Source organism: Calliphora vicina, chromosome 1, assembly GCF_958450345.1.
Source record: "Calliphora vicina chromosome 1, idCalVici1.1, whole genome shotgun sequence".
Taxonomy (NCBI): domain Eukaryota; kingdom Metazoa; phylum Arthropoda; class Insecta; order Diptera; family Calliphoridae; genus Calliphora; species Calliphora vicina.
This window is the reverse complement of record NC_088780.1, coordinates 51,554,927-51,573,925: the sequence shown is the minus strand read 5'-3', so window position 1 is coordinate 51,573,925 and position 18,999 is coordinate 51,554,927. Positions and strand designations below refer to the sequence as shown.

The 18,999-nt window shown below is 30.6% G+C and overlaps 1 protein-coding gene across 3 annotated transcripts; it reads left to right on the top strand.

The window, feature by feature from the left end:
- Positions 1 to 439: 439 nt before the first annotated feature.
- Positions 440 to 16,830, top strand: pasha (partner of drosha). 3 transcript variants are annotated; one of them, XM_065512873.1, is made up of 7 exons: positions 440 to 678; positions 891 to 1,221; positions 10,734 to 10,919; positions 10,989 to 11,131; positions 11,223 to 12,218; positions 15,786 to 16,046; positions 16,135 to 16,830. In XM_065512873.1, the coding sequence occupies exons 2-7, from the start codon at positions 945 to 947 to the stop codon at positions 16,420 to 16,422; spliced, it is 2,151 nt and encodes a 716-aa protein (XP_065368945.1). In that variant the 5' UTR covers positions 440 to 678; positions 891 to 944; the 3' UTR covers positions 16,423 to 16,830. The 3 variants fall into 3 exon arrangements, with proteins under 3 accessions (XP_065368945.1, XP_065368938.1, XP_065368952.1); XM_065512866.1 differs by lacking the exon at positions 440 to 678 and having other exon boundaries at positions 726 to 1,221; XM_065512880.1 differs by lacking the exons at positions 440 to 678; positions 891 to 1,221 and adding an exon at positions 7,614 to 7,742.
- The last annotated feature ends 2,169 nt before the right edge of the window (positions 16,831 to 18,999 follow it).

The following is an 18,999-nucleotide window of genomic DNA, read 5'->3' as shown; positions in this document are numbered from 1 at the left end:
TTAGTTTATAATTATTTAACAACATAAAATCTATTTGACAAATATTTCCAATCTAATTATTTGTATAACTTTAAAACAATTTAGTTGCCTATGATTTTATTTCATGTTGACACACTTATCGTTCGCAAAAACCAAAGTAAATTAATAAAGTAGCGACAGTACTACAACAAATACAACATTTACAAAAACCACAAGTAATTTTGTTTTTGGTTTAAGGTCTGAGCTGTCAAAGTTGCCTGTTGTTGTTTTTGCTTTTGGGCTTGTTGTATTTTTCGCCACAACAACCACAAGTGAATTGACAGTTCAGACCAAAGTAAAAAAAATAGTCAGCTGTTCTACTGAGTCTACTTTATTAATTTACTTTGGCAAAAACCGAAAATACTTGCATATTTTTTTTTGGCAACGGTAGCAATTTTTTGGCTTTTAGTGATTTTTAAGTTTTTTAAACAAATTAAATAAATAAATACTTATGAAATTCTTATAGCGATACAAGTGAAGTACTTTTGCAATAGGTTTTATGTCGATTTTATCTAAACAAAATATTATAAGATATCAAAAACCATTGTGAAAGTGGCTTCGTCTCTCAAAGAAAAAAACCTGCACAAAAATCAATGACTTGCCAGGAAAATAGCAATTAAGATTATAGAAAAAAAACAAATTCCTACTTTAATTATAAAAGTAATTCATATATTCATAAGTATAAAGTGTTTTAAAAAGAATGTACATGAAAAGAATTTCAAAGGGTGCTCGAATATAATCAATTTGATTTAATCCAATTTTATGCTTTTGCACATACCAAAAAGCATTCAAGGATAAAAAACTAAGTTGGATTTAATCATAATTGGCTATTAAAACGAGTTATCCCAAAATCTGCGTTATTTTAATTGTAGTAGTAAATAAAACAAACTGATAGTTTATAAGTATTCTGAAATTAAAACGTAATAATGGACATCAAGGAGTCGAACAATAAGGCGAACAAACAGGCGACTAGCTCTGCTATGGCCGGTCCCGAGAGTAAGAAGATCAAATTGCAAACATCGCCGGCATCAGCTATGGATGATCATGCCAAGGCAATGAAAGTGGCTGGCTTTTCACTGAGTGCCATTGAGGAAATGCGCAGTCGTGCTGACGAAGATAGCAATAGCCAAAGTTTGGATCAACAATTGCGTCATTTTCAAGTGCTCGATGAAGTTGGCTCCAATTCAGAGGACGAGGAAGAGTGTAAGTAGCAATTTATGTTAGTTCCAGGTTAAAAATAAATTGTTTTTAGTTTAGACTGATTAGAACTAGAGGCGCTAATGGGGATGCCAAAATTATATCAAAATAGAAAATTAGAGGTACATGCTGAACATAACGGCATATTTTGTTTTTGTTACTAGTCCATATTCCCTAGATATGGTCCTGTAAAGTGTGAATATTGGATATTTTCACCCATATCTTGGTTGGCGTAAACGTCATACGCCTACGACAGTTTCGTACTAGATTAAAGATATAATGCAAACTTGTTCTTTAATCTAGTACGAAACTTTCGTAGGCGTAAGACGTTTACGCCAAGGGTGATTGTATTTCTGTTCGATTTTGCCAATATATTATAGGTAGGGTAAACGCTCCTATAGTCGGCATGACCCAGTAGTCGGCATTTTTGACTTAAAAGCTTAATAAATAAGAATAACGATAATTTTATAAAAAATTAAGATTTAACTTTAATTAAACATACACTCATTTATCTTTATGTAATGTTTAAATTTGGGTGAGATGAGTATTTTCATCTATTTTTGTCCTCATTAAGTGACCATCTTTCAACTGGTGCGGAAGTGCCTGTTTTTTAAGAAATTTTTTAGTGGCAAGGCCAACTAAAACAAGTTAGTAACCATATCAATTTAAGTAATATTTTTACCAGAGTGGTGTTAACAGATAAAACTTTGTTTAAATATTACCTACAATGTGAAAGTTTTCACAAAAAATATTTTTTTTGGTTATTTTAATTGATGCCGTCATTAGGAACAAAAATTTCTATGATTTTCAATAGTCGGCATAGTGATGCCGACTTCAGGAAAATTGCTAATTTTTTGTATTAAGCTCAAATTCTACAAATTTGTTTATTACTCATCTCTCTTGACAATAGATTTGGAGAAAATGAGTTTGAAATGAGTTTCCCCAATAGTCGGCACAGTTTTAATTGAGCATTTTAAGAACTGCCGAGTATAGGAGACCAAGCATCCTGAACTCGGCAGCAGCTTTTTATTTGACTGGAGATCGTTAAACAGAGTAATATTTAGAGATTCAGTAGGTATTATTAATTCTAACATCTTAGAATTCCAAATATGGACACTCCAGAAAAAAACCCATGCACCAATATCCTGAAAAAGCCTTAAAATATTTTCTATGCGAGAGAAGGCCCGATTTCTGTATTAGGTGCCAGTAAACAATATGGAGTTCCGCGTTCAAAAATATAGGACAAATTATACGGTTCCGAAGGTCCTATGAGAATGGGGCCGCAAACAGTGTTATCTAATTCCAAAGAAAGTGAGGATTAACTTAACACGGTTCAATCAATCGTGAAGGAAGAGCAGCAAACCACACCATTTGTATATGATCTACCCGGAAAGAAATGGTATAAAGGGGTTTTTAAACTGTTCTCTCTAAAATAATCATGTAAGGTACCTTAATAAACAGGCTCTTTACTAAATCAGTTGGAGTTATTAGTAGGTGATCGGCCTGAAAATGAGAAAAGAAACGGATTTGGATCTAGCTTTTGAAATAGTCAACCGACTAGCTCCTAATATGAGCGTAGAATTGATTCCGATGACATTATCGATGAGAACAATAACTTAAAAATAAATTATCAAACTATTGAAATTGTGAGTAATCTTACCATAGAGGCAGGCACGTTCATAATTAACAAGGAAAATATGGTAGTATCGCCAACTTTACGTTGAAACCTGTTCACTACTCATCTCCAACTTTATCAAATAATTATTCAAATACTTGGTTTCAGCCTTTTAACTGTTCAAGTCCAATCCCAACAAGTTGTAGTTGTACATTTCAAATTGTTTCAAAGTTTTTTAATAATATTATGGTCACTGGGATATTGTATATGATTGCGGTAACCATAATATGTTTACGTTACCATTAACATGATTGATTAATGATTTATTATAATATGTTGATCTCAGAATATGATAACCATAATATGTTGAAGTATTACATCATAAACATGGTTGCCACAAACACATAAATATTTACTACAATCATATGTATATATGATTGCTACAATGATGTAAATGAGGTAACTTAAACATAAAATAAACATAAATGGTTACCGCAAACATATACATAATTACAGTGATAATAGAAAAATAAAATAAACCAAAACAAATTAAAAAAGGAAGATAAAACGAGTTAGGGGCACATGTGAAGAGGATTTGGACACAGATCCTGAGGATGATGGTCTAAAAACGTAGGATTTGATATTTGCCCACAGTGGTTTCACCTCAAATGCACTAATTTATGTTTTTTATTAGTATTTATTTAAATGACTGATATTTCAAATAAAAAATAACTTGAATTCTTTTAAGATTTTATTCTTTCCTTAATAAAAAATGCTATGCCGACAATTGGGTCACAAATTGCCGACATTAGGATCAAGGGTGCCGACTTCGGGTACAAATCGTGTTTTTTCAAAAAAACGAAAATTGCTCAAATTTAATAAAAACTGCTTGAAAAGAATTAATTGAGTCTAAAACTATACAAATTACTAAACAAGAATAACCCATTTACATCCCAATACCATGTTCGCACTCATAATGGTATCACTTTAAAAACTGAAAAAAAGTTAAACTGCCGACTACTGGTGCATTCACCCTATGTCATTTTATAGCTTTTTAAAATACCTTTTACGGGTTTTTTTTTTTTTTCAAACAATCTTTTTTTCAGTCCAAAACCGAACCGAGCATAATATTCTGCCAAGAAAATCATTCAGCCCAATTTTGAATTAAAATTCACCGGGTGTTTTCTCCCTTTTCTCATTTTTCCTATTCAAATTCAATGGGAAAAAACTACCGGGGAACAAACTCCCGCGGAATTTTTTATTCATAATTGGGCTGATTATTCGGCCTAATTCGAAACAATCTATACTTTTCAAAGCTACTATTAATATAAAGATGTCCTACAGCACCTACTTTACATTATTTAATCCATTCGGGAATGTCATAGAATCCAATCATTGTCGGAATCGGTTTTGAATACGACAAAAAATTTACATTTGTCTTATGAAATCCAATGTAATTTTTTGTTTAATCGATAAAGAATTTAATTCTAGATCGAATATAAAATCGATAACTCTCGATTTCACAAGACTAATGTACTTTTTCTGTCGTTTTCAAAACCGATTCCGGCAATGATTGGATTATATGACAACCTCGATTAATCTATTGTTCTTCTCATTTTGAACTGAAAAGTTTTTAACGGAACAGTTTTTAAATTTTTGTGTTCTAATAATTGTATTCAAATCTAGTTTTTCTATAAAATTCCATAATCTTGGTTTTTCCCTTATAAAAGTTTAGTTTTCGGAATTCGGCCAAATTTTGACCTCAAAAAGACTATTTTATGCAAAGCCGACGTCCGACATACCATAGAGTTTAAAAGACTTTCGTCCGGACGTTGAGTCCAAATGTTAAAAATTTGGAATGATTTATCCAATTTTAAAGCTTTCAAACGATATAAAAAATGTTGCGATCCGATAACAAATATCAAAGATATGATAAAATTAGCTTTTCGGAAAATATGGACCGGCGACAAATAAATTTTTGTTTTCCAAAATCACTTCCTATCCCTATTTCAATGTTTTTATTTCCCTTGGCGCACATAAACTAGATTTCTTCTTCAAAAACAAAATAAATTAGCAAAAAAATGGTGAATAAAAATTTTTATGAAAAATAGGTAAAACAAATCGATGTAGTCGTCGTGCATTTGTAGCAACCGTATCATGACTATGCCCGATATTTTGATGTATCAATCTTGTTTGTAAGTTATTGGGGCCTTTGGAAATTCGATTTCAACAGACTTCACTATCTATAACGATCCACAATATACACATCTGCTCAAAATAATAGATACACCTAATTGGAAAAAATTTAAATGGCGGTAACATTGAAAATTTCCTCGCAAGCGTTAAGAATACATCATATTATTAAAATTTCTATCTGGCAATGTCATGTCAGTCAAAAATCTGGCAACTATTTGCTTTCATGTTGATTTTTAAAAACGAATTTATTTGAATTACAAAAAATTATTTGCTCATAAAAATAGATACACATCAGTAATTTGTAATTTGTTTATATACAATTTTTTTTTTGTGCAATTTTGTGTTCCTATTTACGTGAAACAGTAAGTATAATTTAAATTTTAGCAACAATTTTATAAAAAATAGGACTCTTTTGAAGAAAATGGGACGAAATCATCATTGTACCGAAGATGAGAAAAAAATTGTTCAAACGATGAGAAATCAAGGAAAATCATTACGGGAAATAGCAAAGAGCATAGGAAGATCTTTACATTTTGTCCAAAATGCTTTATCTAAAAAACAAAAAAGAGAAACTCGCGGTAGACCAAAAAAAACCAGTCCAGAAACAGATAGGCGGATCGTCCTTATGGTTAAAAAAGACCCTTTCATATCATCGAAAGCTATTTCTGCGGAGCTATGTAACGAAATCAGTCCACAAACAGTTCGTCGTCGTCTTTTACAAGCTAAATTGCCGGGAAGAATTGCCAGAAAAGTGCCACTAATGCGCCAAAAAAATATCAAGACAAGATTAGAATTTGCTAAAGAGCACTTACAATGGTCCGGGTGTGAAGGCGAAAAAAAATGGAGAAATATTTTATGGAGCGACGAAACAAAAATAAATTTGTTTGGAAACGACTGCCAAAGAAATGTACGCCGACCAAAAGGAAAAGAATTCCACGTTAAATTTACAAAAAAGACGGTAAAACATGGCGGGGGAAACATAATGGTTTGGGGTTGCTTTTCATGGAATGGTGTTGGTCCGATATTCCGAATAGAAGATACCATGAATGCTAGTGGGTATAGAGACATATTGGAAAACGTAATGCTTCCATATGCATCGGAAAATATGCCATTAATATGGACATTCCAGCAGGACAACGACCCAAAACATAGTTCAAGATTAGTTAAAAACTGGTTCTTGGAGAATAACGTACCTGTTTTAAGCTGGCCCAGCCAATCCCCTGATTTAAACCCAATAGAAAACTTGTGGAGTGAATTAAAGATAAGGCTTTCGAAGGAAGTTTTCAAAAATAAAGACGATTTATGGGAGAAAACGCAAAAAATATGGTACGAGATTCCATTGGAGAAGTGTCAGAACTTGATATCCAGTATGCCCAGAAGAGTGGAGAAAGTTTTACAAAACAAAGGTGGATATACTGGATACTAGCTTTACTTTAATAATAAACAAATTTTTTTAAGATAAAATTTATTAGCTTTTGTTTAATAAGAATTTTTAAAAATGTATCTATTATTATGAGCACCAAATTTTTCGAAATTTAAGAAATTTAATTTACTTTATAATATTTATTATTAATTATGAAATATTTTGTTTTTGTTTTTTACTCTCCTTTTAACTATAAATAAAAATCGACTGAATTTTTTTTATAATTTTACAATATACCATTATTTTTTTTCGTTTTTAAAAAATAAATTTTGGTGTATCTATTATTTTGAGCAGATGTGTATATGCTTTATGGGGTCGCAAATGAAAAATGTGAAAATACATACATAGAAAGGAAGAGAGAAATTTCAACGAAAAAAATTTAACAAAATTAATCTATTTTCACACATATGGGAGATTAGGTTTTTAACAAGAGAAATAGATTTTTGGATCTCTGTTACCTATATCTAATTTCCAATGCAATCCCTCTAAAATAATATCAAAGCATTTGAGCTCGAATAGGTATTTCTGTAGATTATTTACGATTTTTTAGTGTTTACGGTTGTCACTGTCATAATTCAGAATACGGGGGTAATACATGTTTTTAAGGAATTACTAAAAAAATAGTTTTCAGATTTTGCTAGAAGTAGGGTTTCAATATTATTAAAATGTAGTTCTACAAAACTATTATAGTTTTTTTTGTACCCTTGATATCCTGCTCGATGAAGTCTTACATATCTTCGATTTTAGAATATTAGTAGGTTGGTGAAATTTTTAAATGAAGATTATATTTTAAAAATTATTTTTGGCTGTTTTAAAAATTTAATTACCAAATCTGAATGCTTTTACCTTTTTGTGTTTTTGTTTAAATTTTGCCTTTTTATCGTTTTAATAAATCTTGAGAAATCAAATCTAAATTTCTTATCGCTAAATCAACATGCTTGCACTCACTTGTTATACATACTGGAATAAATACAGCTTTTTGTTAACAATAAGATAAGAAATTTACTAAAGAGGCTGTATCTTTTTGTTGTTGTGTAAAACATTTAGTAAATGAAGTAAATTTCAGTTAAAGGTGTGATTTCTAAAGGTTAAGATCGTGTAATATTTCAGTAGATATGTAGTTTAAATTAAGAAAAAACGCGTTAATCCATTTCCCTCTCTCTGAATAAAGTGCATGACAAAATTTAAAATTAATAAAAATTATTTAAATAGTAAAGATTTTTAAGATGCGTATGTTACCCATATTGCGTATGGACATAAGCGAAACTTTTCATCATCATCATTATAAAACAGGTGAATATTTATACAAAAGTGTGTTGTAAACATTTTTGTATTTATTTCAATTAATGTCTGACATTTTTAAGATAAACATTTTAAAATAGTTTGGTTTATCAGTTAAATTCTAAGTTGATGAATCAGTAATTTAATTTCTTTAGCTACATCGAAGCCAAATTGTTGTGTATTCGGCGTGAGGAACGGACAAAAATTGTCTGTTCTGATTTTTGATAAAATATTAAAACAAAATTTTTAAATTAAGAAAGTTTTCCCAACAATATATATCGTCACCTAAAATGCAAAATAAAGTAACATCACTTTTCATAAGTTTATAGGAGAAGCAAAAAACGATATAAAATGAAAAATAATTGAGATATTGAAATAAAATTTTCAAATCTGAATTACAATGACTATAGAAATATATTTTATGAAAAAAAAATAATTTTTTCAAAGCACACTTTATGATAGGTGGCTTACGTATTTTTGAATTGTTGTTTTCTGAAACAAAAAAACGTATCATCAATATAATTTTTTATGAAAAAATAAAAACTTAAATAAAAATATTTTTTTTATTTTAAATAAAAGCAGTTTATATATAAATTTTTAATTTTTTTATGATTTTTTTGTTTTAATTACTAACAACTACTTTTTTAAACTAAACTTAAATTTTCATAAAGACAGCAAGAAATATTCAATTGCAACATAATTTATTAAAAACAAATTAGGATACTACCTAAAATAAGGTAAAAACGATTTATTAATTAATTACTCAAAGAGTATTCGTTATTTTGTTTAAGATAATCATGTACTTGATATTAATTTAGTTTCAATTTTGGTTATAACTTGGTTACTTTTGATAGTAAAAGTTTAAAATTGTGTACACATATGTAATATGATGTAGTGAATCGTAATCAATAATAAAATCAACTTCGAATTTTTTGATGATACGTTGTTTTGCATTTTAGGTGACGATATGTATCTATTATTGCACTTTTTAAATTATTGAATAATTATTTTAGGTTATATTTCACAAAACTAAATTCAATACTGCATATAAAATGTGTTCCAGCTTAAGATCATATTACTAACGGAATGATAAAATCAATATGACCATATATTTTTAGTGGTGGGAATAGGAATTGTTTATAAAGAGTGACCCAGAAAAAACTCATACTTGTATTAATAAGCTAAATAAAACTTAAATCGTTCAATATAAAAATTCTCAAAAATACGTAAATTTATTCAAATCTTGTAGAAATTCATTAAACTTTAAAATATTGGCATATAACTCGGTATTTATAAATTTTTCTTTCCTGTGTTCTTTAATTATTTTTTTACAAGAGCCCAATACCTTTACACATGCCGAAGTTCTGGACAGTTGAATGTTGACAAGGGCCATTTTTGACATGATGCCAAATCGGGCCAGAAATATGAAGGCACTCTGTGTTTAAGAAAGTTAAAAGGAGTTTTTCTATACACCCCTTATGTCACAAATGATTGGCTTCTTTTGCCACAACTGGGGGAATTTTATTTGTTTTTCTGTCCGGTATTATTCTTGAACGTTACCTCGTCCATTAGCCACATAAAAATCTTGACCCGGAAGTTGTTAAAAGTCTGCCAGTACATATGTTTCATCACCCATCACACAACAGGTGTTTTTTTTTTAATAAAATTTGAACTAAATTTTTCGTTCGTTGTTTTGTTTGCTTCTAAGTTCTTTACCGCATTGCGATCTGTAACTTTCTGAACTTTATACGACTTCAACTCAGCATTAGCTTTGGCTTTGTGCACAAAAGAATCAGAGCATTTAACTTTATGAGCTGCTTTTCGGATAGAAATGTTCAGTGCTCTTCGAAATAGTTGTTCGACTTCTTTTTCCTTACCAATATCTGTTAGACCTTTTTTCTTCCTGATCTAGGTTTTGTTTCCATGTTCAAGTCTTTCTTATACTGTTTAATGGATTTTTTGGAAAATTAGAAAACAAGTTAAACTAGCTTACCTGGTGTGCTTTGCTACCCCATTAACAGGAAAATTTAAAAAGTTCAAGTTAAGCAAATTTTTAGGTTTATGATTCAAGAAGTACCATTAGAACACAAAAAAAAAATTACTCAGTTTCATACGTGCCTGATTTTATGTTTCTAGAATCATAAATATAGAAATTTTAAAAGGAGCAAAAAAAAAAAATTCGTACTTTAGATTCGTACTCAGAATCATATGCGTCAATTTCAACTCTATCAGTTCCTCATAATAGGCGCATTTAAATAAAACTAGCATTTGTTGTACATCAAACGTATCATAAATTCTCGTATGTATCTAAATTTATGTCCCTATGTCAGGCGCTGATCCTGAGGGGGTGAAATAGGAAAAAATCCGAGTTACAAAATATTTTTCCCGATTTTGACCCATCGTCGGTCCTAATTTTTATGGCGTTATATTGGAAAGGCCTTTGAAATGTCTATCATTAGATATCCCTATTGTCGATGTTAATGAAAATCGAGGTATCGTGGATTTTTCTTATATCTAAGCCATTTGTTGGCCATGTTTCCCAAATTTAAATAGCAACTGAACATGGACTATAGTTGATATATTAAGGTATCAATCATGTATGTAAGGTATTCTGGGCCTTCAGAAAGTTGAACAGACAGACAGACGGACATGGCAATATCGACTCTGCTATCTATAAATGGTTGAATTGGATGCGAAACTGTCCAGGATCCAGAATGTTATTTATGGGATAGGATATGAAAATTGTTGAAACAACAAACGCAATGACAAACTAATATGTTAGGAAACTTACTATTTTTCGAAATAACTTTTTTTTTTTATTAATATGTATAGAAATTACAATAATAATCTATGTTAAATATCATAAATATCACATTATATCCACATTTATCCCTATGCAACAATTTACATGTATATGTGCATTTATTACATTTCAAAAGATAAGATTTCGAGAGAAACATTTACTTTAAATGTAATGTTTTAATAAAACAAAATAAAATTTAGATAATGGCAGTGAAATTGGTGATGATGTTGCTCGACAAAATGGCGAGGACGATGGTGGGGATGAATCGTCTGAATTAGACTTAGATGATGAAGAAATTGAACATTTGCTAGATGAAAATTTACCAGACGACTTGAAGGTTTCAAAGAAACCCAAATATGAAGAACGTTTTAAAACTGTTTTGGAAGGTGAGTAACAATTGAACGATCTTAACAAGACACTGTAAATTGAGTTTTCTTTTCTTTTGCTATATCAAGAAAAACGTATAAATCATTTTGAAGTCCTGCCCGAAGGTTGGGTACAAGTGACACACAACAGTGGCATGCCGTTGTACTTACATAAAAAGACTAGGGTAATAACCACAGCTAGGCCATATTTTTTGGGTACCGGAAGTGCCAGGGTAAATTGTTACACATTTAAAAACAAATATTTTCTTAAAATGTTACAATATTTTGCTAATAATTTTGCTTTGTATTATATAAACAACAAAGAAACATGCCATACCAGTGGGTTCTATACCATGTCTTAACTACAGACGTGCTTTAGACGAGGAAACAGAAGCCGAACGTAGAAAAGCTGAAAATGCTGAACATGATGATAATGAAACAGAAGTTACTTCCACAGAACCAACTACCAGCACTTCTTCTACTACTACCACTACTCTTTCTAATACTAATACTACTATGCCAGCACGTTGCCCTTTTGGTTTTACTGCAAATAATAATGATATTACCACCAGTCCCACACAAACTACAACAGCATTATCTTCCTCAGAATCATCGTCTGCCCCCCCGACAAATACTCAACCAGAACAAAATGGTTTGCCCGCGAATAAAGAAAATTCCACTGATACCGCCACTCAATCCACCTCAACAACAAATCCCCTTGACAAAGATAAATTACGTAGTTTAGTGCCTGCTGCCAAAATTGTTACTGTCAATGAAAACATACAAAAAGAATCTCTTACACCCGATCAATTTAATCAGTATTGTAATAAACTATTCAAGTTCCGCGTTATACGTGTTTTACGCTTTCGTTCTTGGAATGCCCGGCGTAAATTTACTAAAAATCGCAAAAATCTTAAAAACATCCAAAGACCCACTCTGCCCGATGGCACAAAACTCATCAAGTTTCCTGTCTTAGTTCCTGGCGATGGTAAATCAAATCCTCGCGCTCGCCGAGAATGGATTATGAATCCTAGTGGCAAAAGTTACGTGTGTATATTGCACGAATATGTACAACATGCTCTAAAGAAACAACCCACTTATGAATTCAAAGAGTTGGAAAATGCTGCCACACCATATGCTGCCACCGTTTCGATAAATGACTTAAAGTATGGTACCGGTTATGGTACTAGCAAGCGGCAGGCTAAGTCAGAAGCAGCAAGAGAAACACTTGAAATTCTAATACCAGAAATGAAGGATAAAATCACGGGTGTAAAACAGGATAAAAGTGCGGTGGCGAAAAGTAATCAAAAGGATTTATCGGTAAGTGTATAAAGTAAATACAATAGAAAGCAAACAAAACAGATTTATGGGTAAGTAATTCGTCAATGGATGTAGCAATATACACATGTTGATAAAAAAAATAGGTGTGTGCATTATTTTTTTTTAAAAAAAGCAATATAAATTCTAAAAATTTACTTCAATAAGGAATATTTCGCATTTTTTATTAAGGAAAACTTTTCTATAATGAAAATCAAGGATTTCCACTACCAGAAATCTATCCTGTGAAAAATACTAGAGTTAGTTTTAATTAAAATTTCTTTCAGACTTGGACAATAAAATAGCTGTACACTAATACCCTGGTTTGTGTCGCTAATTGGGACCGGAGAAACACGACGAAAACCGAAACGACGCAGATGGAAGCACGATTTTCCATACCGATTCATAATTTTAGCTTAAAAAATTGATTTTTCGATGCAAACATTTTCATATTAAGGACGCAACTTCAAAGACATGCGACGAAAACAAACGAAATCAACGCAACTTTGAAATCACAAACATTTTAAAAAGACGCAACTTCGAAACGACGCAGAACGAAGCGTCGCAAACCGGGGTATTAGTGGGAAAACTCATAGTTTTTCTCAAAATGCACATAGGTCTGGCGAACCACATTTTTTGGCCAAAACTCAAAACTCTTTTTCCTATATTTGTTGTTAGGATGTAGTAGCAAACACTTCAGATAAACAAAAAAAATATTTTGTTTTTACAAACTTCAATTAACCGTTATTCTATGAAGGGAGAAAGTTCAATGTTTTAAGTGCAGTGGTAAACTGAAACACGTGGTGTAATTTTTTGTTTTCTTTGAGTCACATATTACACGAAAATAAATAAACTTTTTAAGTCAGTTAGTTATGGATATTAATGACGATGGAAAGTAGTTAAATTTTTAATAGTGAAATATTCAATAAAAATGATGGTAATAAGAAATTACATAAAAAACTTTCATAACCTAAAAATCAGTGATTTTAACTTTTTATAAAAAAAAAATAGTATATAACTTATATAATTTCAACCGATTTCAACCAACCAAAAACGCACAAAATTACAGTGATATTTTGTGCTTACGAATCATCAATAACTTTCTGCTAGTTTTTGCTTATTTTGAAGAAATCAATTTTTGTTTCAGGAAACTTTTGCTTCAAAAATTATAATTTACTCATAATTATATAATGTATATAACATACATAATTTCAACCGATTTCAACCAACCAAAAACGCACAAAATTACAGTGATATTTTGTGCTTAGGAATCATCCATAACTTTCTGCTAGTTTTTGCTTATTTTTAAGAAATCAATTTTTGTTTCATGATACTTTTACTTCAAAAATTGTGATTTACTCAGAGTTTGGCAGAGTGGAAGTGAAAAAAATAGAAAAAAGTTAAATTATTAAAAACTTAATAAAATGTATGAATTTATGTATATAAGTGAATATTTTAGTTTTGGCCAAAAAAAGTGGGTCGCCAGACTTATGTGCAATGTGCTAGCATAACTGTTTTCAATAAATCCTTGCACACATAACCATCCATTGTGTTTTTAATAACGCGCATTGGACCTATTCTATTCTAAGTAAACCAGCCATGAGATTTTTTTTGGGGAAATTTCAGAATGAACTCTTTTCCTTTCGGTTCTTTTTTGTTCCATTACCAAATTTATTTTTTTTTACTTTCGTTCTTCAAAAGGATATTTTGCCTTTTTTTGTCGTCTTCTTGTCTTCACTATGCTTCAATCGACAAGCTATTACCTAATATTAAAATATACGTGAATAAGCAGGATAATTGTTTCAGCTATTCCAATCGCTAATTTTATTTCGAGGAATCTATTTTGGGCCATTAGGAATGATATTACCTTCCCAGTTACTTTTAGAGTACTTAGTTAAAGGACTATACGATTATCAGCAGCTGGAGAGGTGTTTTTATTTTCTCCACATCTAAAGTTCTGTTTTAGTTAAAATGACATACGATGTTTTTTTACCATTCAAAGGATTTGATAATAATATTTTAAGTTTTTTCTTGTTCCCAGTGCACAAGAACTAGTTGACGATCCTTGCCACTAAAAATATGACCACGACTACTCCAAAATAGTTTTTAATAAATTAAATTTATTCGTAATTAGTATAATTTTTATGAAAATCGTTTACCAAAAATATGAGTTTTCCCACCTTAAAAGAAACACACCTATTTGATTGTCCAAGTCTGAAATAAATTTAAATTGTTTTTTTAAATTTAAATTTTTTTAAATTTAATTTTTTTTTGTTTTTTAAATTTTTTTTTAATATTTAGCGAAAAAAAAACTTTTGGTGAAAAAAAAATTGGGTTAAAAAATATTTTTTCCGATTTTGACCCATTGTAGGTCCAACTTGCTTGCAATGGTCTTTGAAATATCTATCATTAGATATCCATATTGTCTATATTAATGACTTAGTAATCCAGACATAGGTCGAGGTTGTCCTGGTTTTTTCCTTATATATCAGCCATTTGTGGACCGATATTCTCGATTTTAAATAGCAACCGAACCGAAAAAATTTCGAAGATATTGATGTATGAATCGTGTATGTAAGTTATTTGGGCCTTCGGAAATTTGATTTCAACAGACAGACAGACGGACATGGCTTAATCGACTCCGATATCTATAAGGATCCAGAATATATATAATTTATAGGAATATCTAGTATATGGATATCTAGTGATAGATAGTTCAAAGACCTTTGCAACGACGTATATAAGACCTACAATGGGTCAAAATCGGAAAAAATATATTTTAACCTGAATTTTTTTTCAACAAACGTTTTTTCGCTAAACATTAAAAAAAATATTTTTTTTTTATTTATTTATTTTCAAAAAAGTGCCGTAAGCCTATTAAGGCCCAATTACAGTTACAGCTTTGAAAGGATCCCTTTTGCTCTCGCGGATCAATCTTTTGGCGTGAAGGGGTGTCAGAACTCGTTTTCTTCCACGTCTTTCAGCCCTTTCTTTATAACAAATTGGGTTATGAATCATTTTGTTAGAAAACCCAACCAATCGACCAACTTCTCTATAAGATTTTCCATCCGATGTTAGTTTTATTTGTGTTTCTCCGCACTGGAGTCTTTTCCACGATCCATTTTATTTAAAATATTAGCTTTTCGTTTAAATCCTTTAAATACTTTAATCCTTAAACACGTGCTTTCCATTAAAGCACTTTTGCGAAACAAACCTGTTTTTATAAAAAATGTGTAAGTGGTGCTATTTTATTTTTCGGCATTTTTTTTGTAATTTTGAAGTAAAAGCTAAAAAAAAATATTACTATAACAATTCCACGAGGGCTATGTATTAAATATCAACATTTGTAAAAATACTAACACTAATTATTTGTTTTTGGAAAAATAAAAAAAAGTGTCATAGTGGTGCTATTATTTTTTTCCCAACTGTACATCATGTCATACCTGGCCCTTGATGTTCATAATGTGTGAAAATTACTTTTACATCGGGAGTAAAATAAAGATTAATTTACAAAGTGATAACTTTTTTTTTGAATTTTTGTATATTATTCATAATTTTCTTGTTTTTAAGGTCTTCGATGACATACGAATAGAAGATCCACGCGTTACTGAATTTTGCAACAAAACCACTGAACCTTCTCCTCATGCCATACTCTTGACCTGTTTACAACGAAATTTTGGCTTAGGCGAAGATGTGCAAATAAACTATGAAATAAATCGTACACACAACAAAAAGAATGAGTTCACCATGACGGTGGGCAAGCATACGGCCAAAGTTTTATGTAAAAATAAACGTGAGGGTAAACAACTTGCCTCCCAAGCCATATTACAAGTAAATTCAATATATTTAATTCAAATATAGCTATTAATCATGCTTTTTTTACTTTTTTCTCCATTTATTATATATTTTATGGTTGTAGATTTTACACCCACATATTAAAACTTGGGGTTCTCTGTTGCGCTTGTATGGCAACAATTCCATTAAGACGTTCAAAGAGAAGAAACAAGAGGAACAAGAAATTACCGTCTTGCAAAGCAAAGCTGCCATCAATCAACCAAATCATGCCATCTTGGAAAAGCTACGCAGTGAAATGTTGAAATTAAGTGAAAAGAACCGATCTGTACTGAGCAAAGGAACATTTATACCACCAAGTGATGTTGATTTACCATCATCATCTGGTTCTAATCTAAATAATGTTGAACTCTAGAAGCAATCAATGACACAAATGACACTAGTTTATAGCTGAAGACGATGAGACAATGCCATTACAAGAAATGATCAAAGCAATACATAAATAAACAAATAATCCTCAGTATGATTTTGTTTAAGTATAGTGAATATTTTATTATATGTATGTACAAGAATATGTTTGTTTAATGAACAACAGTTCGTTTCTTTTATTAAACATATTCATTATTTTTTGAAATGTGAGAAATGTGAGAAATGCTAGTGGTAATAAATATGTTTTGAAATATTTTACGGAAATAATGTTTGTATTTAATCTAAAATATTCTGTAATAATGTTTATAAATATATTCTGTAATAATATTTATACAATACATAATCATAAACAAAAATATAAAAAAATTTTGACAGAAGTTATTGAATACTACTATGTATATACTTTTATTTAAAATGTATTAGAATAAAACATAAAGGGTAATGGAAATTTAGCCTATTACTCGGTCCTATATAATAAATATTTTTAATTTTGGTTCTTAAAATGTACATGTACTATATAGTTGTTGTTGTTGTAGCAGCAGTGTTTGCTGTGTTGACAGCCCTTGGCCGAGTGAACTCGGGTCATTCCGGTGCGTAGAACCGGCTGTCGTGGGAATGATGTACTATATAGTGTTTACATACATAATACTTTAAAATTTCCAAATAGTTTTTTACGGTGTTTAACAAAATCAATGCGGTCAAGGATGATGAAAGAGGTGAAATCTCAAAATTCACCATACTTTTTAAAATTCCCGAAATTACAATAAATCACTAAATAGAAATATAGTTTATTTCTCCAAATAAAGTTTTTTTTTTGCAACAACAAAATTTTTCGGAACAAAAAACTAATTTTTTTTGAAAACATGTTTTTTTAAAAAAATACGCTGTCCTCAATAACAAAAAGAAATTTTTTACAAAATAAGTTTTATCTAAAAACAATATACATATTTTTTCACTAAAACATAATTAATTTGTTATAAAACAATTAAGAGAGCTATATTCGGCTGTGCCGAATCGTATATGTATAACCTTCACCAAAACATATTTTCTTTTTTGGTGAAAAAAAATGATATGTTGGCCGATTTAGAATACCAACCGAACCAGGACTATACCGAATATATTGATGTATCAATCGAGTTTGTAAGTTATTTATGGGCTTCGGTATGTTGATTTCAACAGACAGACATACATATATGACAATATCGACTCTGATATCTTTAACGATCCAGAATATATTCTTTAAGGGGTCGCAAATGAAAAATATAGAAATTAAAAATGGTATAATTTATACATATATTTATACCCTTACCACTCCTGGTGAAGGGTATACAAGGGTATTCCCACGGTAATTGGATTTTCTATCCGGAACGACCTTTCTCGCAAAAAGATTTTTCCAACAGATAAATAAAACGTTCGTCTTAAATGGAACTGTTTCAATAATAGTTCTTACGTATATGGGTGTGTTCGTAAATGCAGTAAATTTGTGCATCACTGATGCCACGACCTGCAAACTTTTGCAGCATCTAACTTAATGATGCATTGGTTGCACAAATTTGCGGCATCACAATTTGCATTAAAAAACGTTTGACGTAAAGCAATAATCGCAAATATGCTTTTTCGAACGCTAAACTTTTGATTTGCTGCAGTGATGCAATCATACTGAATTTACGAACACACCCTATCTTTCATTATAGTGATGCAGGATACAGTTTATAAATTCATTTATCGATTCTGATGTATTGCTATTGCATCAAAATTTTTGATTCGAAAACACATGTCATTCTATCAAAAGCAATGGTTCGAACGAATTAAGACTTAATTCAATTTTCAAAGTCTAATTCATAGGCTTCAGACGTATTGAATTCATTTCTTTGACAGCTCTGGGAGCAGAAATGTCTGTCAAAAGCCTAATTCATTTGTCAAAAACCAAAGGTGTGAGAATGTTTTGACCGAAGCATAGGGTAACAGGTAGGTCTTGCTACAACAAAATACATGTTAGTCAATGTATTTTGCTGTTGTATCGGACATATATATGATTTGTTGTACATATTTTTGTTAAAAAACGCAGTGTCTATGTATAATTCTCTATGTAGCAAAGTACGTTGGTACATTGAAATAAATAGGTTTGTTTGCTAGAAAGTAAATCTAGTAAACCATGTGGATTCGATTTACAGAACACCAAAATATGTGAATTAACTGAGATTCGGTTTACAGAAAAGAGAAGATTTGATTTAATTAGATTTGTTATGAATTCATTCATCATCAAATTGTACGCTGAGTCATAGTCAGCTACGTAAGTAGGTAACCTGACTCCATTGTGTGTAACAATCAAGTTCGGAATATTATTAACAAGTATTTGTCCCTATTGCAACATCAGTGATAATTGTAATTCGAATTCTAAGGTTTATATACAGCCCAATTATGAGTAAAAAATTCCGCGGGAGTTTGTTCCCTGGCAGTTTTTTCCCATTGAATTTGAACAGGAAAAATAAGAAAAGGGGAAAAACACCCGGGGAATTTTTATTCATAATTGGCCTGATAGTTTCAGAATATCTAAATAAAT

Excerpts from the sequence above, each read along its gene's own strand:
- pasha (XM_065512873.1), top strand. The coding sequence starts at position 945 with ATGGACATCAAGGAGTCGAACAATAAGGCGAACAAACAGGCGACTAGC. Across the intron at positions 1,222-10,733 it reads TTCAGAGGACGAGGAAGAGT|ATAATGGCAGTGAAATTGGT; the intron begins GTAAGTAGCAAT and ends AATAAAATTTAG. Across the intron at positions 16,047-16,134 it reads CCTCCCAAGCCATATTACAA|ATTTTACACCCACATATTAA; the intron begins GTAAATTCAATA and ends TTATGGTTGTAG.